The following is a 24,912-nucleotide window of genomic DNA, read 5'->3' on the forward strand; positions in this document are numbered from 1 at the left end:
ACTCGGATCTTTTACCTTCTTTTTACGACAGATAATCGAAACACCGTCATCTCCGAAAGGAAGTGAGATAGCATCGCCCTGGGAATGTCTTCCCGAAGAGATCTGTGTCGGAAAGAGGGGGGGGGGGGGGAACGCCGGTATACATACCATGGGAATTTACCCACGATTAACGCTTGTACTTTGCGCGTGGAAAACATGGTCGTCTTTATTCACAATTATAAATGCGAATTAATAGTACTTACATTCTTACGCGAGACGTTTATTGCGAAATTACACTCTGCGAGAGGTAGCGGGGCAAATTTGGAAACTTTTTGTTTCTGTTCCTACGGACACACTTGACTTTGTGCTCCGCGGCCTCCCAAGATTTGACTCACGCCACGTAATAATAAACGACTCGTTGGACGGATAATGTTCTAACCGCTCGGCTGTGGATTCGCGCGATTGCCGCAAACGCGAGTCCCTCTCAAATACGAGCTGTGTATCAGCCGCTGTTATGCCCGTGTTACATTTAATATGCATCTAGAGCGCGTACAATTGCTTGGAGATAATAATAATGAATTTTGAATTACAGGACCTACCACGATGGTATATTTAAGATACGATAAAGGGGGAATTGATATTTTATACAAAGCGATGAAAAATTCCTAACCGTAAGTAGATCATGTACAAATCTATCAGCTACAACAACTTGTGTACATATAAATTGTTATTCCTCTTGCACAGATTATTATGAATTATAAATTAACAGGTAGATATGCAACCGTATGTACTATATCTATATTTTATAAGATAAATTGTAGTCATTGATAATTCTGAACTTACTTCCGCGCGACTCCCACGCCGCGTACGACGTAACGTGAACAATGATAAATATATCAAGTACGTAAAATAAAAATTCAAATTGCATCTTCTCGCCAATTCGGTTGGAAAGAAATCCATCGAATGATGAAAACGATATCGCAAAGAGAATCTGCCGAACATGCGTAAATCGTCGGCGTTAAAGTCGTTGCAAGACGCACTTGCGTATTCAGTCATGTCACGGAATATTATTCCATTCAATTGTTACTTTTGCCGCTATTTGATTCGTATCGTACGTTGCTTGTTCATGTTCGTGAGCATTAGCGAAATGTACGAGGTCAGGAGATCGTCCATCTTGTAACCCAGTGAGGTTTCGCACAAGAGCTTCGAGCCGCGCACGAGGTTCCCTATCGTCATGTGGAAGTAGGTATTGCCAGACGACCAATTGGAGATTCTTGTAAAGGGATGAGTGATAAGTATGTCCTGCAAAATTACACGTATATTAATAGATTGTCAATAGTCTCAAGTTGATAAAACGTTAACTGAAGCTAAAAATGACACGTATTTACAACTCTACATATACACCTCTGCTATTGGAAGAGGAAGTAACGTGAGATTATCTCGATTACCTTCGTCTGAGGATGTATGAGGCTCACGCCGTGTTTATTGATGGCGATAAGCAACAACTCGGGATAATTCGGCTCCGTGCTCTGCTTCACCTCGAAGAACGCGGAGCCGAACGTCGGCCATCGATATACGATTTTCAGGAATGTAATTTTTGCGTCTTCTGGACTCATGCCTACGATAAAGTGCCACGATAAACATCCGAAATCTTTCTTCGCGCGTAAAGGACTCTAGCGAATCATTCGTGCTTCTCACTTACCGGCGTCTTGATTATAGGAAGCGATTATCGATCGTTTCCAGTCATTAGCACTCTGTATCTTGATCAAATCACCCGGCACGAGTTCCCTCAGCATTTGCCTGAAATCGAGAAAGTTTGTTCACGTTGTTCACTCGTAATGGCTTTGCAAAACCATATTGAAAAGTGCTTACGGGATCGCTTGTAACTCCTGTTTGCTCTCGCCGAATCGTACTCTATATACCAAAGCCGCTAATCTCGACGCTTCCTCCTTTGTACATTTGTGGTAGCCTACGCATATTTTGCAATGATAATATGATGCATAATGCATTATTACGTAAAACGCATCGCAAGGTGTCGGAAAATAAATATTCCATTTACTACTACTCACCTCTCAGTAACTTGGGAAGTTCCTGATGGAAGTGGAAAATCAAATCGGCGTTTCTGTCTTTACCAGGAACTGTATTTGTCCAAAGCTTCTTCATAAAGAAGACTTGATATGTAAACTGCGGCGACACCCCTGAATAACAAATATAAGTAATAAATTAATACAGCTGTTTTGACGTATCTGGCATTTTATTCACGTTGTTACATTAACGACGTTTCGATCGTGAATTACGATCCTCTTCAGGTTTATAGAGAGACGAACAAGAGCCAAACATTAGCTCGACCATTGTGACAGCAAAAAATTGAATCTATGAAAAGCAATGTTCGTCAATATGAAGTACAAGTAAGAAGTGTTGAAACTATTGTGTGGTGCGGATGTTTCGCCTGATTTCGTGCTCGACACAATTCCACATAGATGCTCTTAAATTGGAAAAAAATTTTTTACTTGTACTTCATATTGACGAACATTGCTTTTCATAGATTCAACTTTTTGCTGTCACAACGGTCGAGCTAATGGCTGCGTTCGGCAGGAAAAGCTGCTTTGCAACTGTTGTAAAATTCGTGAATCTGATTGGTGTGTTCTCTCAATCTTGTGTGAATTTAAGAGCATACGTCAATCAGATTCATGAATTTTACAACAGTTGCAAAGCAGCTTTTTCTGCCGAACGTAGCCATTGTTTGGCTCTTGTTCGTCTCTTTATAAACCTGAAGAGGATCGTAATTCACGATCGAAACGTCGTTAATGTAACAACGTGAATAAAATGCCAGATACGTCAAAACAGCTGTATTAATTTATTGATTAATATACTGGCGAAGAAAAAACCACATTTGCATTTTCAAATATAAGTAAAATATCGAATGCTTAATATAAAAGTATATGCGCACAAATGTAAGAGTATAGAAATCGTACAACAATTCGCGCTATTAGGTGAAGCTTCCGTTTTCTCGCAGCAGTTGTATTACGACGTTCAAATTGATTTGTCGCGATAGATATGTATTCCTTGCGTTATACCTCTAGATTTATTCACACCACCGTTTGATGTAGATTGATAAAAATATCGTGCAATCTTTTTTTTTAAATATTTTATATCAGTAAACGTAGATAACTTAATCTGCTTGTACGTACTCCTTAATCCACAAACAAAATGAATTTTCGACACTTTCTTCGTCTATGCTAGACACGTATAGTAAAAACAGATGTATATGTTTTGTTGCTACCGATGTTATAATTCGATACAGTCGCTGCGAGAAAGAGCGAGAACATGAAAGATTGCAAAGCTGTACCGTCTCGCGATGGTCTGGCTTTCCGGATCCAATCGGTCAAATGTCGTACGAAGTCGAAGAAGAAGTCTCCTTCCGGGACGGAAATAACTTTATCAGCGATCTTGACAAACAGACTAAAACCCTCGGCAGATCGCAGATTGAGCCTTTGCGCGATATTCTGGCAAAAGTCTTTCGCTCTGGTAGACGAGTCAACCTCGAATGCCTGTAAACCGAAATTACGATAGCTAACAATCGATAGGAAAAGGTTGTCTAGAAGAAATGGGCAATAGAGATACGTGCCTCGTCCGTGTCGTCTGGGAAGTAGACCTTGTGAAATATTTGCGTAGTTTTGTGCTGGATAGCTTCCACTTCTACTTGATGCGGCGGATACTTTCGTTGTCCATTGCGCAAGGTTTTCTGCAGCCTTTGTAAAGAGTCCTGGGATATGGGATGCCGTCTTGTACGCAGAAACAGAGTTAATTCCTGCAATGTAAAGTTACGTATGCATATATATCTATACCTTGGAATTTTTCTTCGAGCATTTCATCGATATTATTTTGTAACAAGTACAGTAATTATTGATAAATAGAGAGGAAGAGGGAGACGCAATTCATTACATACTGTACCTTTAAGAGGCTTTGACTACAAGTAAACAGTCCAGTGGCAAGCCACATTAGCTCCCATCCTCGCTCCTCGCTCAATCTGTTCCGGTTATCGGTAAGCTGCTTCATAATTTGACAATAAATTTCGTCCCGCAAAATTTCGTTCTTCAACGGCCCGTCGAAGATTAAGTCAGTGTACTCGTTGCCAATGCGCGGTCGTTTCGTCGGCAGATCGCCCATGTACTTCAGAATGGCGTTGAAGGCGAAACACGCTTCTTCGGCTAGCTCCTCCTTGGACACGAGCTTCTTCAAAAGTGGCTGCTTTATCGGTTCTCTGGAGTGATGCCACAATTCGTCCACGTGACCACGTCGCGCCGATGTTAAGGTCAGTGTCTTGGACATTGTTCTCTTGGGCGGTGTTCTGAGACAAATTCAATCAGAGAGTTATCACTCCTTTTTTCTACTTTAGAATATCGAACGCGACGTTTTCACTTACCGGAAGTGATCGATTGCGTACTCCAGAAGAGTGTGGGGTTTATCGCGAGAGTCCACGCCGTTCATTTGCTGCGGATAGAGTCTGCGACTATTCTCCGTACCCTCCATACTGAATAGAGCCTGAAAATTACAGTCGAATTTAGAAGAAGTCAACATTTCTCGGCAATTAAAGTAATGTACGTTGATGCGCACCAATATATCATTCGGTGGTTTCGTTAAGGAAGGTAAAACATAAACCGTCTCAGCCGGAAAATCGCCCTTCTCACCAGTCCTCTCGCAGGTGCCGACATACCATCCTGAGTTGAGCACAGTCTCGCCGGTGCTCTCGTCTTCGAGGACGATGAGGTCGCCCTTTTGAAAATTCAGGAACGACGAGCCCTCGCCCGGTGCCTTGTAATCTTGCAGGGCTATGACGAACTTGCTGCGCTTCTTCAGCCCCTCCAAAAAGTATACCACCAGATCACGGATGTCCTCCGCGTTCGGGCTTTGGAACGTGAACTCTTCTCCCCGTACCGTCGATAAACTAAATGTTTGCGTAAACATCTTGTTTGTTCTGCGGAGATGACGGCAAGTTTAGAAACGTAATACTCGGACAGTTGTCACTTTCTTCAAACAGTTAATAACAATTTGTAGTTCGCAAAACAAAACAAAATATATCAAAGCGACTGAGCTTAATTTTTATGTTCTTAACTTTAATGACGCTTACGTACTTTTGACTAGATACGGTGGTAATTTCGGGGAAGGATAACTCCAGGAGTACTTGCTCCTGATCGTCGACAACGTACACCCCGGTCCAATTAACGGCTATGATAACGTCATTCTTCGGTAGGTTCGGGCCAGAATTTCTATAAGCTTCGTAAAAACGAGAGAACAACAGAGGCCATTTGAACTTTGCATAACCGACTATATCTTCCTTAACTCGTAGTGCTGGTACTTTCTCTTTCAAGTAGTAACTCTGAAATTAAAAGTTAGAACTAGAGTAGAGGCGAAAATCGAGAATTCAGGAACATCTGTGTGTGTGCACGTGTTTTTTTTTTAATTAAATAACTTCAAGACAACGTCCCTTTTTAAAAATAAAAGTAAAAACGTTTCGAAACTCTTATTCTTAGATCGCTCTTTGCATTCGGGATTAGAATATCCGGCGCTTTGATCTGAACTTGCCTTGTAATCTCTTGAGACTCATTTCAATCTGTTTTTCTTTTACAAATCTCTCGTCTCGTTGGAACATTATTGCGCGGGTCACTGCTTGCTTTGGAAGTGTACTTGTTTAATTTGATAAAGACTCACTTTTTTATACGCCTGCAAGACGAGGTGTCCCCATCGATCGATCGCCTTGTCGATCCCCGTCAGACAATAATCCGGTATGTAATTCGGCAGAAGGGTATACAGCCTGTCGACGTTCATGTCGGTGTGATATTCTATATAATATTGCTGCGCCGCTATCATCGCCAGGTCCTCCTCCTTGTCACAGCGATACTCGCCGAATTTCACGCCGCGTACCACTTGCTGATAGATTAGATTCGTCGCCACCTGATCCTCGGTCGGCTCGTGCCAGGGCGCGAAAATCTCCTTTCTGAAGAACAACCTCCACGGCGCGTTCCGTTCCTGCGCACCCTGCTCTTTCGCGTACTGCTCGCATTGCGAGATTGCATCCATCACGTGATCGCCGCCGCTGCCCAAGGACGACACCTTGTCGAACAGCGCGATATACAGAGAGAAGCCGAATTGGTCCCTCAGCGAGATCTTATCGGATAGCTGGTTACACAGTTCTCTAGCAGTGGTGGCCGAGTCAGCCAGCAAGGTCTTCGTGTTGCCATCCATAAAGGTTATCGGCAACATGATTGGCTTCTTCGATTTCGTCGCCTGCAGTTCAAGCCAACTCGGTGGTTGATTGCGAGTGCCGTTGTTGAAGGTTCTCTTCAGCCTGTCCTCACAGTAGGGCGCGTAGCCAGGTGGTCCCTCCCTAATGAAGGCTCGTAGATAGTTGACAAACTTCTCGGACGGTGCGAAACAGCCGACGCAGAGGGACAGCAGGATCCAGCCTCGAGCATGCGACGATTTCGACGGGTTGTTGGTCAGCTGCTTGCAGATTTGGCAGTATATCTCGTCCCGCAATTCGGCACGCAATATACCGTGGCCGATGATGAAATGCAGCTTCTCGAGGTTTGACGTAGGTCTGGCCTCTAACCAGGATTGATAGCTGTCGGCGGTGTACTCGTCCTCTTGTAGCCTTCTGCGTACGTCCTCGCCCAACTTGTTTTTCCGCTTCAGCGTTAGCGATACTAACTTGTGTCTGATCGAACGAGGCTTTTGCTTGAGAAATGTTTCCTGAAAAGATAGTCTTTGTTTAGTGTCTTCTCGCGCGCTAGTACAGTTTAAAAAAAAGTTTATGTAAATTTAACATTAATTACAAAAAGACTTGTACGTACAGGATCCATGCCCATCATCTGAGCCTCCTGAAATTCTTTGCTCCTTATAAAATTCCGTCCGAGTGTCGCCGTCACTTTCGACATTACCGAGGTCGTGTCTCTGTCCATCGTGTGGAATCGCGGCTCGGGTAAATCGCCCGTAAATCGAAGTATTGTTATCCATAGAGCCTGAGCGGCCAATTGGTCGCCTTGCGTGTGCAACGGCAATAGTGGATGCTTGAGCGGTTTTCTAGAATATTGGTGCGTGATGTTGCCCTGGAAATACGTGGCCGCGAATTTCTGGAACTTGAATTCAGACAGATCCTCCTCATCCTCCGAGGCCATTTGAATCGGACTAATTATCTCCTGATGTTGATCGGCTTTCGGTGCGGGAAGATCCTGTCGCAGGTAAAGAGATTAATCTTAATGCGAGAAAGCACTGGCACAAGTAAAAGGTCTTCTAATTTTATGTATAAATTAAAATCATGTTACTTCTAGGGATCCCTCGCAATCGTTTAGAATCACATTTCAAACGAGGTATCACGACTTACGTTAAAAACAGACGTTTCCCTCGCCGGCGTCGGAGCTTCGCTGCTAGAGTCTGGCAAGAAGTCGAACATGGCTTCGACCAATTTGCTGTCGTCGACCGGCTCGTCTTGCTTCTTGGCCGCGTCGTTAATCAAATTCTTCTTGATTTCCATTCGTCGCCTGTCTTCTAGTTCCATCTCAATTTCCTTCCTCTCCAGTTCTTGCATGCGTTCCTGAAATGTATACGTGTCATATTGCAAAGTTAACACCGTGTCACATTTCACGAATGATAATATCGTGACTCGTTGAAAAAAGAAACTGATTAACACTGGTCAGTTCTCGACACAGTCAGCGTTTTTTTTTTGCTAATTCTTATATTATCTTTTTTACCATACAGCGAGTACGTTGTTTATGTTAACATGAGACCACAACACCAAGAAGAAGGCGCTTCTCCTCTCGTAGCGATTTAATATCAACGAACTTTCTCCCGTCCACAGACTTTTGTTTCATTTATCAGTTAGAGTAACGACTGTAAAATTCACTAGTAAATATCTATATCATATTTACCCTGTAGTTTTGTTCCGCAATCTCCTTGGCTCGCTTATTGCCTTGGTCCTTCAGCTCGCGCTCTTCCTTCTTTCGCAATCGCAGCGCTTCCACGTGCAGTCGATACTCGTACTTGATCTTCTTATATCGTCTTTGCGCAATCAGTCTTCTCACGTGCGCCTGTATCTTCACTATGGCCCACAGTTTCTTCCGGTACATCTTTCGCACCAGGTGGCCGCGGGCTCGCGCTTGAAGCGCGACGATGTGACCGCGCAGGTGTCTAAATCTATGCGACAACACGCGCGATCTGATGAGCGCCTGCAATCGCATGTAACCGATTCGCATGCGCTTGTATCGCTGACGTTGCGCGTAGCCGCGCCAGTACTTTTGTACGATCATCGCCGCCGCCCTCATCCTCAGGAACCTTCTCCTGTAAACCCAGCCGCGGATATTGCGCTGCAGTATCAGAATCTTGCGTGTCAACACGCGATCGCGCTCCTGCTCGAGGAACAGATCGTGAGCATCCTTGAGAAAGACTTTGGTATGTCCGAGCTGGTAATCCGATCGACCCAACACCGCGTGGCAAATCTTTGAAGTCGCCGCGCAGCATTCCACCTGAAGTTAAACGATATGAATATTTTTCGACGATACGAATTTTACTTGATAAGAAAGTAACTGACGCAGCAGCTACACGAAGAGAATTTTTTCTTAAATTTTATCTTAAAAATCGTGTGATCGTGGGACAACGTGGCATTTTGAAGAACTTTGTGAGCTTTTTAAAATTTTACTATACACTTTACTAGTAGAACGTATCGTAAAATTTCAAAAAAACTCACACGGTTCTTCGAAATGCCGCGTTGTCCCACGATTACATGATTTTCAGTGTAAATTTTGAGAAAATCTTCTCCGTGCATGAATATATTATAATAAAAGTGTACTATTCGATAGATTATCCACCTTGTGTGCGGGCGGAATGCCCGAGATGAGAAAGCGATATCGTTCCACGAACTCGTGGAAGGAATGGCGAATAGGGTAACCAGCTCGGCGAATCCTGATGGTTTCCATCATACCGGAGTATCTCAATTGCCGACAGCAAAGACCACGATCGAACATCTGGAACGTCAATATTGCGTTTACAAGATCGTTCCATCGACGATGCAATTATGTAAATCGAGCACAGCTCACCCGATCGCGAGTGCTTACCATCGGTTTTTTATATTCATTCGGTTTGATGCATCGTATGAAGAAGGGTTGACAACTGCACAAAGTCTTCATGAGCGAATCCAACGACTTCTTGAATTGTGTCGATAACGTGGGCGCTCTTTTCCTAGTTTCCGATCCCATACCGATGTCCTCGACGAAGCAAGCTTGGAGAAATTTGTTCGACGATATATGAATAAGTTGCAGCAGGTCCGCGCTGAACGTGTCTCTGTTTTTCTCCAGGAAACTCCTCGTGTCGTAAAAGACGACGCCCGCGAAGTGATTCAAGCCAAAGGACGTGTTAATATCCGATTTAGGTTTCAAATAATTCCTATGACTGCCGTGGGTCTTGTGGATTTTCGCCAACATCGTTTGATCCGTGCCCTGAAAATCAACAAAGCAGGCATTAAAAGCACAGCAAATGTCCAGTTAGCTTGAAACGACTACATCTTTAATAATTAAAAGATCTCGCTCATTCTTTTTGCGAATCCTTCAACTCGTACCTTTGGAAATTTCGATTCTTCGTCAATCAGCGCCATAATGTTGAGCTGCTTGATGGCTATCAGATCTAAAGCGTCCTGGTTATCGACGAACTCTATATGCTGCCAGTTGATGCCCTCGTGATTGTACTCCTCTTGCTCCAGCTTGAATATATGCTGAACGAAAAACTGCTGGAGATTCTCGTTGGCATAATTGATGCAAAACTGCTCGAAGCTGTTGTGGTTGAAGTTCTCGAAGCCGAAGATATCCAACACTCCTATAGCACTCCGGGAATTATTCTTCGGCCTGTATATGGCCTCGTTAATTTTCTTTACAATATGGATGAATAATCGACCGTATATGCCCTTCACAAATGCGTCCCTGATGTCGACCGATTGATCTCTCGACAACGTGGAAACCTATCGAGACATAACAAAGGATTTATTTTCAACACTACGGTACTCTTAAGGCCCTCGGCCTTACACACGTGGCAAAATACTTACTACTGTCTCACCGTGCGCGAATATAGTTCTGCGAGTGAGCGCGTCTATCAAAGACTGTACCGGCACTCCCAGTAAATATGCCACTCTTTGTACATTAGTTTGCTCTGGAATCTCCGTAGCGTCTAAATTATCTGGAAGTCACGCGCGAACGGATTGAAACCATCTAATTCCAACTTTAGACGAGATCGACGAGGTGAATTTGTTAGATTCCTATTAAATTTCGTACCTACAACAGTGGCCCTGTACTTTATGTTGCCCATGTGTAACAAGGCCGCGAGCAATTTAAGCACCTCCCAGATTTCCACGTCGGAGAATAGAAGAACCTTCATAGCCGATCGTATGTCGGCGAACTCGGCCGCGTCGTCGCGTCCCTCGCAAGTGATGCCGCCACCCTGAAGACAAAGATTGATATCGCACGTATGAGAGCACGTACGAAAGTTTTCTAGCGCATCTATAAATATTTTTCTATACACTTTTATTCTTAGAGATAAGCTTGCTCACGTGCGTACATGCGTATTCTTGGAACGAGACAAAACGCTATTACCATCGCTGTTAGCACGAACCGCTATGTTATTCGCGCACTTACCCCTATGAGATATTTGTACGTGGACGCATCTTCCAGCTCGAGCTTTTGCCTCTCGTCCTTGGAAAGGCCAGCTAGCATGCAATAAAAAATGTGATAATTCCTCTCGTCCAAGCTTTGAGATACGATCCGCGACTTTTCTAGGAGATACTGCTCTATCTTCGCTCCTTCTATCACGCCCTGCTCGTTGAAATGAATATCGATGTACTTGCCGAAACGGGAGGAGTTGTCGTTTCTCACGGTTTTTGCGTTGCCGAAAGCTAGAATGTCAGAGATGTCACTTGACAATCAATCCACTCTTTCGATTTTCAATACAGAATATTCCTTATCACGAGACTCACCCTCGAGTATCGGATTCGCTTCTAAGATCTGCTGTTCGATCCACGAATGCTTTCCGCTGATTGCCGCTAGATATTGCAGAATTAATTTTGTGCTTTCCGTCTTTCCTGCTCCGCTCTCGCCGCTAAAATGAATACGAATTTCTATTAATAGACATAAAGAAAATTATTTATACAAGTCGCAATTCTACACAGATAGCGTTTTCAATAATAATTGTCTCCTCGATGACAAGCTTTCAATAATAATTGTCTCTTCAATAGTAAACACGATTCGCGAGAATATCGCGCGGAAGAAAATCGAACCTTCTCCTCCGATTCCACTTGTAAACGGCAAGTAAAAAATATATATACGGGCGATCGATCGTCGAACGGCTCTCGAAATTGTCATTAATCGTCTTTGACGCTTATGACGGTATTCGTAGTTAGATCTTATATTTAAGATCGTCTTAAAATCATCTTTAGATACTCCGTAGACACTAAAATGTTCCACGCAGCAGCTTTAGATAAACCCAGTGAGAAATGATTCGTCGATCGATTTGACGATAATTGGACATTAATTCGGAATCGTTTCGACGTCAATCGACGAGTCATTTCCCGTTGGGAATTCAGGACGACTTTAAATATAAGATCCAACTATAAATTCCGGTTTTAGTGCCGCGGAAGGATAGACAGAAGACGACTCGTGGTCTCTTACCTAATCACTATGCACTGATCCTGGCCGTATCGGTTCATGTGCGCGTAACTGTTATCGCCGATGGCGAATATGTGCGGCGGCAGCTCGCCGATTTTACGATCCTTGTAGAGCTTGATTTGCTCCGCGGTATAAATAGGCAATATCTGGTACGGGTTGACGGCGACGAGGATGGAGCCCGTATACGTCTGCAAAATTAGGTCGTTAATGTTCACGCGATCGGTTTCGCTCGCCTGCATCTCGCACGACCAATCGGTATTTCGTCACCGCGCCGAGGGACTTACGTAAATGAGATTCTCGTTGTAGCGTATCAATAGATTTCGCAGAATGCCCGCTTCATGGAGGTCTCCTAAACTGATCATATCTTCTACACCTTGCACCGAAGTGGCATGCATGGCCTTGATTCGTCTCTCCGGCGTCAGCCATTGTTCCTGCGGAATTATTCGCTCGTCATAGACCAACGTGGAATTCAAAGTTAGTTAGTCAAACCGACTGCCTTTCGGGGAAAATGCAAGTGTAGCATCGACAGTGGGGAAACGTGGCTTTTTTGTAATTACATCGTTCGAGAGCGAAACTGGTCGATAGAGAAATCGCCTATTATAATTAAGATAGACTCCTAATATGAAATAGCGGGGTTTTCGTTAAATTAATAGGCATCATCTGTTGATTCCGCCATGAATTTATTGCCCTTGGAGCGAAATCTGTGGAAGATTCATTGTTAGATTGTGTAATCGTTGCGGAAAAAGATTTGTGATTGAATTTGGGTGTTGAGAAAACCTGCTACGCCGTATTAGAAACTTATCTCATACTAGAGGACTTTTCTCTACTGCCCCTTTCGGAAACTCGCGGCGACAATGAACAGAACAGAACAGAAAGGGAAACGTGTGATCAAAAGTTTGAGTTAACAATAGATCCTTGCTCTAGCAAATACCGCATAAAACCAAACTGTTTAAGAAAGTTTTGTTTTAATGAAAACTTACTTTACAAACAACTTGCCTCTTCAGGGTAAAGTAGCATACGAAACTTATACTAACAAATTCGTATTTACGTTTATGAAACAGTTTTTTTGTTTTTCTCAGACATACGATAGTCTCACGTGTACCCCTCCTGTTCTAGCCGACTCAGCTTCGCCAAGTGAATTCGGCGATTACCTTGTTGTCGTCGTCCTTTACTTGAATACGTCTGCCTTCCGCCGAGATGACTCGCGCCCCGATCGCGACGTCAAATTCCCTTCCTGAGATTGGTTCGATCCATATATAATCGCCCTGGACAAAGAGAAGCGCGCTTTTATTCTGATTCACGGAGAAACAAGACCGAGGGGTAAACCACTGATCAAAATCATGTACACCGATGCACACTAATGCCCAGTGGACATTACTTTATCTTATTATCTTATTTTATCTCTAGTAGCACGGTACTTTGCTAAACATTGATCCAATGTTGATTATGCTAGAAATGCTTTGGCCAATATTGTCCAATGTAAAGTCAATATTGGCCATGGAATAAATGTAAATATATTGCATGATAATAATTATAATATATATATAATATTAGATTTATATTGGAAGTGCATTGACCAATATTTAATTATGTAAAAGAATATTAGTCTAATATTGAACAATATTAAACCAATATTGCTAAATAAGAGGAGGCGTCCATCTTACAATATCGGACCAATATTGGGAATACTAGATTTATATTATTTCCCAATATTGCGCCAATATATTGTGTTACTAGGGTATTACTACAAATCCGAGGCGTCGGAGTACTCTTTCTCTCTTTTTCGCTCTCTACGTTAGCCGATATTGTCCAACGTACAGCCAATATTGGCCAACGTAATAACAATATTGGTCTAATATTGATGCAATATTGGCTAAATAAAAGAAGGTGTCCCTCTTACAATATTGGACCGATATTGGGAATACTAGATTTACATTATTTCTCAATATAATCTGCTACTAGAAATCTTATCCCTAGTAGCACAGTGCATTGGCTAAACATTGGCTAATGTTGGTCCAATGTTGGTTATATCAGAAATGTTTTGGCAGATCTTGTCCAACGTAAAGCCAATGTTGGCCATGAAACAAATGTAAATATTGCTCAATAATTATATAATATTGGGAATACGAGATTTACATTATTTCTCAATGTTGCGCCAATATTTTGTGCTACCTACTACGGAACTTATTTATTTTGTTTTATCTTATGTTATCTTCGTAATGCCCAAACTAATGCCCAGTAATTCCGCAAATCTGTACACCCTCAGAGGTTTACCCCTCGAAAAAGACAGACCACCCTATTAGCACAATATTGGGAAATAATGTAAATCCAGTATTCTCAATATTGTAAGATGGACGCCTTTTCTTATTTAGCCAATATGTCTATTTAGCAATACTGGTCTAATATTGATACAATATTGTATTGGTCTAATATTGATACATATTCCCTGGCGAAAATTTTAAGTGAGAGATGATATTTATATTTATTTATTATAAACAGTTTTATCGATAGTTACATTGTTTATGAAGAGTTTTACCGACGGTTCCACCGTTTGGAAGTACGTTGCAAGCACCTGGTTAATTCTTTACTGACAAAAACATTTTACAAACACTTCGAAAACTATAATGGAAACGTTTGACATTGTATCATTAAATGCAATTTAAACACGTGCAATTAAACACGTGAGTCATAAATGACTCCATGTTTAAATTTATATCTCACAAACAATTCAATAAATGTTTTAAAACTCAAATAAAACGTTAACTCAACATTTAAACAAATTTCTTATAAACTTATTATTTTCGCCAGGGTTGTAAAAGTATTAGATCTATATTCTTATTACATTATTAAACATTGGCCAATGCACTTCCAATATAAATCTAATATTATATTTTATTTAATTATTATCGTGCAATATTTATAATTATTTCATGACCAATATTAGCTTTACGGACACTATGGACCAATATTTAACTAATGTTTAGCCAAAGTACTGCGCTACTAGGCAGTGTTTTACGTAGATAAAGTTGAAATCATCTAAATAAAGATAAGATAAGACATAAAATTTTATCTTAGATAAGATATAGATTATTTATTTCTAGTTTATCTAGATAATAGATGAAATTATAAGCATTTTATCTAGATGATTTCAAGATAACATTGCTTTAAAAAGTAATTAAAGAAAAAAAAACAATTATATTTATAAATCTATTAAAAAAGCAGGATTATATTTAATTGGCTTGTAAAAGAATAATGTACAATTACATTTATAAAAATATTGCAATAGTTGTGCACAATGTATTGAGAAATTTAATTTACATATAAAAAATTACAAATATTCTAACAGATAATGCTACAAATTTTAATGCTAAATCATTTAGATGCTTTAGCATCACATGTGAAAATTGTGATCAAAATTGACACACGTTACAAGCAAATAAAGATTTGAACAGTATGGAATAGTGTGAATCAGATTCAGATATTGAAACTAATAAATTTGAAATATTAATTTCTTCAAATACTAATAATGTTGTACATGGAAATGATAATTGTTTGTATATGAATTTCGGATAAACTAGGAAATGAAATTATTTACCAATGATAAATAATGGGTTAAACCTAGCCACGAAATACTGAGTTCTGCTGAATGCAACCATTATCTTAGATAATTTCAGACAGATAACGTATTTTTAAATCTAAGATAAAGATGTAGATAATACGTTTCATTCTTATCTAGATAAAGATGAGATAAGGAAACAGCCTTATCTAGATGATCATCTAGATAATTTCATCTAACAGAAAACACTGCTACTAGGGTGGTTTCCTGCGTGTACCTACGCTAATGTCACATACATGAACGCGATCTAAATAATTGCCCAAGGTAGCGAACGTGTGTCGTCAGCCTTGAACCGTGCAGTATATCTCGGACGGAGCGTTAATGAACATAAACCTGTAATTCGCGTTATTGAGTAACGATATCCGGCCGTTGGCCGAGGTGGATTCCTGCCGGCAGCCGAGGAAACGAGAATCGATCAGCGACGAAGCCGAGGGCTTCACAGTCGCGGATCGTATGGAATTCGCGTATTAACGCGAGCGTCGGATCTAAAAATTAAGTTATATGGTATACCGTTGTAATAACTGTACCACCGCCTCTGCCATTCGGCGCGGCGCGCGGCGAGGAGGCGCCGCCTCGTCGTAACAATCGTTTCCCCAATTGTGATTTGACACGCGGGACGCGGCATTCTTTCGCCGCGGACGCGCGTGTCGCACGTGTCCCACGTGCCGCACCTCGGCGAATCGACCCAACATCCACCTCCCGCCTTTTCCGTCTCTTCGCTCCTTCTCGCCGCGGTTGGATCAACGGAGCCGCGAGCTCGGTCTCTACCGTAATCGCATTTCGCAGCGACGTTAATAGAATTTCAAGTTTGTCGGAGCTTCGCTCTTCCTAGAAGCGAAATGTCTCGAAGTCGTGGAAATCGTATTTAAAAAAAAAAAGAAGAAGAAGTGAAATTTCAACGGGGTTTCGTACTCCTCGTGAATTCGCGCGCACGTTGATCTCGCAAGATTCGGCGAGGGGGCGAGCGGACGACGCGAAAGTAAAATTGCTGGTCGAAGCAAAAGATAGATCGGAGCGGCTCTTATTTCGAGGCGAGGCGAAGCGAGGCGAGACGAGGCGAGGAACGGATGGAGCTCTTCCGATGTTCCGGTGAAGTGAACAATCGGGACGTAAACGTGTATCAGGTGCGATCCCCCGTGTTCGTGTGGGCGGCACGTACTACGCGCGCGCGCGCGCGCACGCGATGCAAGCGGTTGCAGCACGCGGAACTGCGCGCGGCGCGCGGCGTCTCGTGGGAAGTCGGAGCCTCGGCGAAGCCGAAGGGTGAGGCGGGAGGCTTTTGCCCGCCGCTTTTGCCCAACTCGATCGCGGGCGGGCGGTCCGTTCGTAATTGACGGGCGAGTCCGAGTGGAACCGACTTCCGTTTCACCGTCGGGCGACTCGAGGAATTCAACCTTGTCACTTCTAAACGCCGTTAGACCCCAGGCCCGGGCGTTTACGGGCGAAAATATTGTAACGACGATCCGCGTCCACGCGTGCACAATGTAAACTGCGGACGTAGACCGCGCGCGTTTTACCAGGGGCTCGATTCTTGGATTCATCCGAAAGGGAAACGTGCGCGAAAATTTTGCTCTCGCAGAAAAGTCGAAATATCAGCTTGCAACTTTTCTGCAAGAGCAGAAATTTCGCGTGCGTTTCTCCTTTGAATGAATTCAAGAATCGAGCCCCTGAGGCGTTGACTGGTCATTCGCCAGAAATGAGACTGGCCGGCCGTTGAAGAGACACTCGCCGAGGAGCCACGGCGATCAGCGCGGCCCTTTGCGCGAGTGTCCCTTTTATCTGTCTTTTCGGGGCCACGTCTTATTTCATTTCACTAGCTGCGTTCGACAGTGCAGATCCGAGGTGCCGGAGCGCACCTTCCCAGCGAGAAATGACTCGTCGATCGATGTCGAAACGACGTCGAAGCGACGTCGAAATTTGACAGTGTCGACATCGTTTCGACGAATCGTTTCTCCACTGGGTTCGCGTTCGAGTGAACGAGAGAGGAGAATGAGATAGAAAGAAGAGAAAAAGCACTCCGACGCCTCGGATTTGCAATGCCGAGCGCAGCCTCTGACGTGGACGTCCGATACGCGAATATCGCTCGCTGTAAAAGTTGATATCGGACTGCGTCGAAGATTGAGAATTGCCAGCTGAAGATTGGGACTCAACCGATCGGATCGATTTAATTTTAATCCGCTACGCTTTGACCGGTTGTAAACTCCAATTTCCAATTCGCCATCCTCGATCGTCGGCGCGCGGTCTGTTACAGGCTTAAACGCGACGCCGCCGCCGCGCGCCGGTGTAATCGTCGCCTTTCACTCGCCATCGCGGAGATTGCGGAGAAGACGCGACCCTCCCGCTCATCTTACGTCGCCGTGGATTTACCGACGTCGGAAGCGGGACAGCTTCAGTGGACCAAGTCCTCTTGATTTCTATACGATCGCGCTTTACGAGCCTCGCAACGATATCCAGGATCTCGCCCACGCTGACCTCTATCGCGTTTTCCCCTTTTCTTTTTCGATCAACGCGTGGTTCCCGTTGTCGTCCTCGTACATCCACACGGAAAACAAACTAGTGTCGAATCAACTCTTGTGTACTCAAATTGTTTCCTTCCCATTCGAGAAAGTTATTCTTAAATAGTAAGCATACAGTTTTCTCGAATCATATAAAATTGCTTCCTTTAACACAATGTGATCTCATTTCAAGATTTTCACGTCGAGACTAAACATATTTTCAAAAGAACATATTTGCAATAATTACGATACCGTCGAATTACGAAACAGCATTGAGACAGTCGCGAATTAAAAGAAATTGAAAAATCGACAGCTTCCGAGGTCTTTATGTCATAAACAAGAACCTAGGACTATTTTATTATTCCTTACGCGAGCACTGACGGGTTAAACATTATCTCTCGCGGTCTCGTCGGCGAGGGTCACGCTCTCTCTCGCAATCCATTCGCTCGCGCAGCGACTCGCTCCGGCAGTCTCGTTACGCCTTATTTTCAAACAATATCTAAATATTGCAGCGTCGACAGCTCCATTCGAAAGGTCGGAACGCCAACGATGCGGTACGATGAGCTAACGCGAGGTAGTTTAGCATAAACGTTCGGAAATGATCCTCTGCATTGAGCAGGCGATACTTCATCGTTCAAGATGAGTTGACTCTTTCGAGATTATTCTCAAAATTTTTTTGAGGTAACAGTCTTCCAATAACACGAAAATGTATCCTAAACCATCTTTAAATCTTATGTATGTACGTTCCAATATGGTTGAGAATAGGTAGGGCTCGTATTTTGAACCCTCTTTTAGCAATAAAAGCGTCTTCTAAAGTCCCTAGTAGCACAGTGCATTGGCTAAACATTGGCTGAATGCAAAGTTGAGAAGTAACGCGTTACTTGTAACGTAGTTACATTTTGCCGGTAACGATAACGATTTTAGTAGTTACTTTGGTCGTTACTTTACCGCACGTGAACTTTTCACTAGTTGCGTTCAGAAAACAAAGCAGTTCCGTGTTCTTTAATATGATTGGTTCTTGCCTGTAGTTCTAACGGGTTTAGATGAAAGGCAATTTATTAGTATATTTATAATATTATATATTTGCTGATTTCAAGTAATGAACTGTATTTACGAGTTGTTCTAAAAATATTCCGTTGCTATATTTAATTACAGACTCTCTACAATGTTTGAAAGATTTTATAATTGCAAGCTGTTCACATCCCAAATTTAAATTAAATTGGTTAACTGGAGAGAGGAAAGAGTTTGCTGAAAGCTGTTTAGAGGATTTATTTGACATTCAATCAAAAGGCAATTTTCCAAAAATTAATAAAGACATTGATAATGATAATTTTTTTAAAATTTTATCGGCAAAATACAAACGAATCCGTCGAGGAAGAACTGCAACGTGTTTTAAAATCAAAGCATTCTAATAATAGATGTGTTGCACGATTATCCCAAAATTTAGACACTTTTTAATTAAATATAACGCTACCCTTCCAAGCAGTGCCTCTGTAGAAAGGTTATTCAGTGTGGGAGGCATTGTATTAGCGCCGCGAAGAGGTCATCTTAATGATGATTCTATGGAGTTTCAACTTCTTTTAAAAGTTAATAAATCATTTTGGTAAAATTTGGCAAGAAAATTACTATCCTCATGCTAGCCTTATTCTTTTACTAGAGGATATAATTTTACTTATACCTTCTGCTTATATTTACCGCGGAAACTTGCATTTAATTGTGCAAATGTCAAGATAAAAGTAACGAAAATAGTAACGACTCGTTAGCCTTTTAGTAACGGTAACGGTTACTTTTTTCAATCAATAACGAGTAACGGTAACGAGTTACTCTGCAGAAAAAAGAACGGTAACGGTAACGAGTTACTTTCATAAAGTAACTTTCCCAACCCTGGGCCCTGGGCTAAATGTTGGTCCAATGTTGGTTATATTAGAAGCGCATTGTCCGACGTAAAGCCGATATTGGCCATGAAATAAATGCAAAAGTTGCACGATAATAATTATATAATATTACCTTTATATTGGAAGTGCTTGGGCCAATATTTAACAATGTAGTAACAATATTGGTCTAATATTGATCCAATATTAGACCAATATTGCTAAATAGATATATTGGCTAAATATGAAAAGGCGGCCAACTTACAATATTGGACCGATATTGGGAATACTAGATTTACATTATTTCCCAATACTGCGCCACTATATTGTGCTACTGGGGGTGGCTGACAAGTCTTCCGATTGGCTACAAGCCACTTTTAGAGACGCTTTTATCGATGAGAGAGGATTCCGAGGATCTGTACGGGGCTACGTCTCAAGTATTCCTCGTAGATTTTTAGGTCTGGTGTATCCGCCGGGGCACTTCCCCCGGACGACACGAGGAAGTGAGAAGGACGAGCCGCACCGTCGCGTCGCGCCGTCCAGGTGACCACGTCCAAGAGACCGGCGTTACTTAGCGGTACATCATTGTTTACAACGCGAGAACACGACGACTCCTGTCCGGCTATTTTCACTCGTCACAGATTCCTACTGACCGTGTTCGAGGAGAACGACGAGGAAAGCGGTAAATGTAATGGATTAAGCCGCGCGAGAGATCCGCCGCTTCTCCGCTCGTGGGTCCGCGGAGCTGCGGCTTCATTGAATTTATCCTGTCTCGTTATTCGTTCGACCGGCGTGAGCGCCAATTTCTTAGCGCTTTTCACCCGTGGGGTGCTTGTCGATCGACAAAATAGAAACTCGGATAGCAAGCTGACGTCACTTGTCGTCGTTTTAACGCCGAGCTGTCGCCGAAAACGTCGGAGCCTGCTACCTGAGAAGGCACGAGGACGTTTGAAGCGCGTCTTCCTCAGGCGGGGAATAAATGAATAAATTTATCAAGCAGAAATATGTGTCCCTTAGGACCTCTTTTACCGACTTCGGTTAGACCAACCGGTTAATCCAACTGAGGTGAACGAAGCCCTTAAGCTATCGCAACGGTATAACGCGTAATGTGCGGAATCAAGACAAACGTTTACAGTAATGTAGACCGCGTGAGAACCTACCCGTGTGACGATGACCATCTCTTAAGTCGTGGTTGTCGGCACTCCGCCTAAAAACAAAAAAATAAATAAATAAATTAGACCTGATCGTTACGGCGGTGCAGCGTGCACCATTCGCACGATACACGCAATAATTTAACCTAACGGTAAAACTACGTATAGAGTCGGTCGGCGAATTTAGGAATGCCGGTTAAACGCGTGTGCATGGCCTTTGGGAGACGCGGGGAGGAGCACTCGTGAGAATTCGTGGAAGCTGCGAGCGCACCCAAGGGTGCTCGAACTCACGGCTCGTTCCGAGAACCCGACGGTACACGCGTCGTAGACGCGTGTCGCTGCATCTATTTGGAAGAGGAGCATCCCGACACGCACGTCGGTGATGTCTGGTCGATCACCGTTACCGCGGAGGCATCGCAAACCTGTTCGCAAAAGTGGGTTAGGCAGTTTGCCTTACCGTGCCATACGGCTCGAGATCCACCGAGAATCCTCTCTTTCTCTCTCTCTCTCTCTCTCTCCCCTAGCGCAGCCAATGCCACCACGCGTTATCATCGAGCCATCGTGTACATTACGAAGAAAATCAAGCGAAAAAGCATTCTTTTCAAGATCCGTCGCGCGATTTTACACTATTTTTATAACGTTTACGGCGTAATAAGCGAATTGTAAATTTTGAAGGAACCTCTGCGGATCGACTACAACGTTTTTACAGAGTCACGCGTTTGTCAATCGCGTGAGAGGATTCGACTTTACACAGGATTATGCAACAATGAGCGGCTAGATTTCTTCCTGCGATAGCGCATCATAACAGCGGATTCTACTCCTGATATAATTTATGTGTAAGAGGAACCAGGAAAGATCAATTTCCGGATATCTCAATTGCGTTGATAGCACTTATTCTCAAAGCGAGTTAAATTTAATTCCTCAGATAGAAAGTGTCGATTGGATGCATCGATTGGCCGAGCAATGTGATTTAAGAGAACGGACATGGACAGGTAGAGAAGATATGAATTGGATCTGAACGAGTAAGTACACATTTGCATGTTTTATCGCGGCAGTTTGAACAATTTGCTTTTAGCGGATGAAAGAGAGAGAGAGAGTTAAATCGTTTCTAGTCAGATCCGAGCAATAGAAGAGTACGAACAGCTTTAATCAAGATTATTTTTCTCTCTCACGACTATTTAATGTCCATGTTATCACTGTAACAGAATGATTTTCTCTGAGAGAAGACTTTAACTGTCAATTAAAATGCTCGAATTACAGTTGAAAGAAAAATCTTCTCTTAAACACGTACAAAAAAGGAAACTGAGAAAATTCAGTTTTGTACCGCGTTCGATTTAGGATTCTAACAAATCTTCCGACGTTAATTACGAATGCGTTACGTTCCGACGTGCGCGCGAGCTCTTGGAGCCTTTCGGCGATTTAAATAGACACGCGCAATTATTTGCGCATCTTGAATCATCCGACGACCAAAGCCGCATTTTTTAATCTCATCCTTCGCCTCCTATTATTAGCCGCTAACGGTAAATGTCACGAGATCTCTGACAATTTCAAACCTTTATCGTGTCGCGTTGATATCACGGAGAAGAAATGAGACTCGGGGTAGACGATCGGGTCGAGTAAAATTGCGAAATACCATAAGTGGAATCAGTACGTCGCCTCGTGTCCGACTTACAAGAGATTGCCGTTTTAATTTTACTAGGTGGGCACCCTTGTCTCGCCGTGAACTTGAGGCACGGGCGTGAGCACGGAGCGGTCGCAGTCGCAGTCATTGACTTTGAAAATATCTGTGGAGAACGGTCAGTGGCGTAGGCGCCACGCGGGAGACTTTAACGGGTGATCAAACGAAGCGCTTAGGAGCGACCGACGCCGAGGGAGCCCGTACAACTTGCACATTTTTAATCGCTCTCGAGAGAGAGAGGACGCAAGAACGTGTTCCGGAAGCCGTATTTCGGTTTGCATTCGTGACAGTAATTAGATTAGTGTCGATATCGCAGTGAATTCGTTACGGTACATTGACACGGCAATCGCGGACGATGAAAAGTCGTAAATCGGCGACATATGAATTCATATATAAATCTAACAGGAAACTGCCAGAAAAAGAAAAGATGTATTCCGAGACGTGCGAATATTGTTGTTGGTATAATGTAGTTATTAGTTATTGTTATTAGTTTAATATATGTATACAGAGAGAGAGAGAGAGAGAGAGAGAGAGAGAAAGAGGGTGTCCCACTTCCCGCAGATTCCTTCGTCAATTTGAGATCGATTTTACCTGTGCGAAAATATCGAGGGAGGCTAACTCGTTTGTCGCGGCTTTCTAATCTTTAGAGTCGTATATCCAAGTCAAGCTTCGAATTGGAATTCCATTAACGTAGGCTTTAGTTAAAAGCAGTAGAAGAATGCGTGACGTTTCGTGATTCGTAGTCGAATATAATTTGCGAAGGAGCTGCCTTCCAGTCGCCTTGATTAAATTTTGCCTCCTCGAAGCGAGCTCATCGTTAAAGAATAATCTACAAGGTGGATTTCTCTGTATGTACATAAACGTCCGAAGAAGCTCAAAATTTCCCAAGTCGTTACCTTTATCGCGCCGTCTTATCTCGTACTACTATCGCGTCACTTATCGCGCGCGATATTTACGCATACCAATCGCGGTGACTCGTCACACTTAAATTTTTTTCATTAAAGCGAACGCCGAGTCTCATCTCCGCGATAAGGTGCATTCGATACGCGACAATAGCCGTGGAAAGCGTGAACCGCCGTCCAGCGGCCGGCATTTGACATTAAAAGTAGAAAGGACGAAAACTCGCGACTCGATTCGCCGGCAAACGCGACACCGAACAAAGCTCGTTTCCGCGAGGATTTGCAGAGTCAGGCTGGCGGAACGGTGTTTGATATTTGACTAATCACTGGCCCACGAGCAATCACAGGGTCCACGTCAATTTTCCACCCACGAGCGACTCGAAGCTCGTTTTATAGAGCCCTTGTTATCTCTCGTCGTTTTCGAGAACGACCTCCACTCGAGAGACACTTCCATATTCGTGGAAATGTTTCGAAAAGTCGCGATTACGTGTTTTTTTTAACTACTAGTTAAAGAGACAAGCTCGTCTTTCCCAAGTAACCGCGAGTCCCTGGTCTTTTGAACGTTGAACGACCCTCGAGCACCAATCGTTGTCACGATCGCGCATATTCATCGCCGAAACGAGGCACCGAGTGCTCCTCCATCACGCGCACTTCCGCCCCGTTTATCCGGGATACGCGGCGTCCGCCCTGTCCGGGCCCTACAGGAATAATAAGCCCCGGCCGACTTTCGAGGCTGCGATCGGAGCAACGAGGGGACACGAAGGACTCGAGGACTCGTCCCGCGTGAATCGCACGGCCTCCGGCCACGTACCTGTTGCGAGTAACGAGAAACACGACGGAGAGCGGCTGTACGTCGGCTATATGTCGGCGGCACGCTCCATTAAAAGACACTACACTCTGGCACTAGACTTTCGACGAGCTTCTCATGTCCGGCCTCTTCGAAGATGAGCGCGAGCAAGCGAGCGAGCGGGCGAGCGAGCAGGCGAATGCACGAACGAACGAACGAACGAGCGAGCGAGCGAGCGAACGAGCAAAGTGCGAGGCGCGCGTTCGCGTGATGACGGATTCACGAGACTAAACGTGAGCGAGCATAAGGTAACCGAAATGAGATCGCGCGGCGGTACAGCGAGCGCAACCGGTTGCGACCTGCGGAATCGCGTGGCAGTCACGAAGAGCCGATCGTCGTCGTCGTCGTCGTCGTCGTTCCGGAGGATGGAACTACGGTGAACCGGCACATTAACACGTCCGCTCGGCTTCGGTTCGGTTCGGATCGGGTGTGCCAGGTGGAAGCTGGCTCAAGCGCGGAGGTGGTGGTAGGGCCTCGCGCGCTTCGGACCGCTTCGGGCTTCCCCACCGCGCTCTCGCTACGCTACGGCCAAGGGGATAGAAGTCGGTACCACGTCGTACACAACCAACTGTGACGGACCGACTAGCGGCCGAGCGTTCGCCAAGTCGCTTCCTGCAGTCAGGTAACAGATCAAGCTATCTCGCCGCTCACCTGGCAGCCCGCGATCGTCTCAG

The 24,912-nt window shown here is 43.7% G+C and overlaps 1 protein-coding gene across 1 annotated transcript; it reads right to left on the reverse strand.

The window, feature by feature from the left end:
• Positions 1-179: 179 nt before the first annotated feature.
• On the reverse strand, positions 180-24,342 carry LOC105558615 (myosin-VIIa). The gene is made up of 27 exons (XM_012006396.1): positions 24,203-24,342; positions 20,824-20,870; positions 12,833-12,946; positions 11,966-12,112; positions 11,685-11,869; positions 10,994-11,115; positions 10,656-10,912; positions 10,296-10,461; positions 10,070-10,200; positions 9,590-9,985; positions 9,090-9,470; positions 8,844-8,999; positions 7,908-8,501; positions 7,364-7,573; positions 6,834-7,211; positions 5,692-6,732; positions 5,115-5,359; positions 4,597-4,957; positions 4,406-4,524; positions 3,934-4,330; positions 3,608-3,790; positions 3,329-3,530; positions 2,049-2,177; positions 1,852-1,948; positions 1,682-1,779; positions 1,428-1,597; positions 180-1,281 (listed from the first exon to the last, which is right to left on the reverse strand). Exons 2-27 carry the CDS (start codon positions 20,839-20,841, stop codon positions 1,075-1,077), a joined length of 6,504 nt encoding a protein of 2,167 aa, XP_011861786.1. The 5' UTR covers positions 20,842-20,870; positions 24,203-24,342; the 3' UTR covers positions 180-1,074.
• Positions 24,343-24,912: the final 570 nt, after the last annotated feature.

Source organism: Vollenhovia emeryi, unplaced genomic scaffold, assembly GCF_000949405.1.
Source record: "Vollenhovia emeryi isolate VEMERY1.0 unplaced genomic scaffold, V.emery_V1.0 DF939327.1, whole genome shotgun sequence".
NCBI lineage: Eukaryota > Metazoa > Arthropoda > Insecta > Hymenoptera > Formicidae > Vollenhovia > Vollenhovia emeryi.

Bases quoted from the DNA above. Each gene is read 5' to 3' on its own strand.
- LOC105558615 (XM_012006396.1), bottom strand. The intron at 6,733-6,833 runs GTACGTACAAGT...CTATCTTTTCAG, and splicing joins AGATGATGGGCATGGATCCT to GAAACATTTCTCAAGCAAAA. The intron at 1,949-2,048 runs GTGAGTAGTAGT...AAATATGCGTAG, and splicing joins ACTTCCCAAGTTACTGAGAG to GCTACCACAAATGTACAAAG.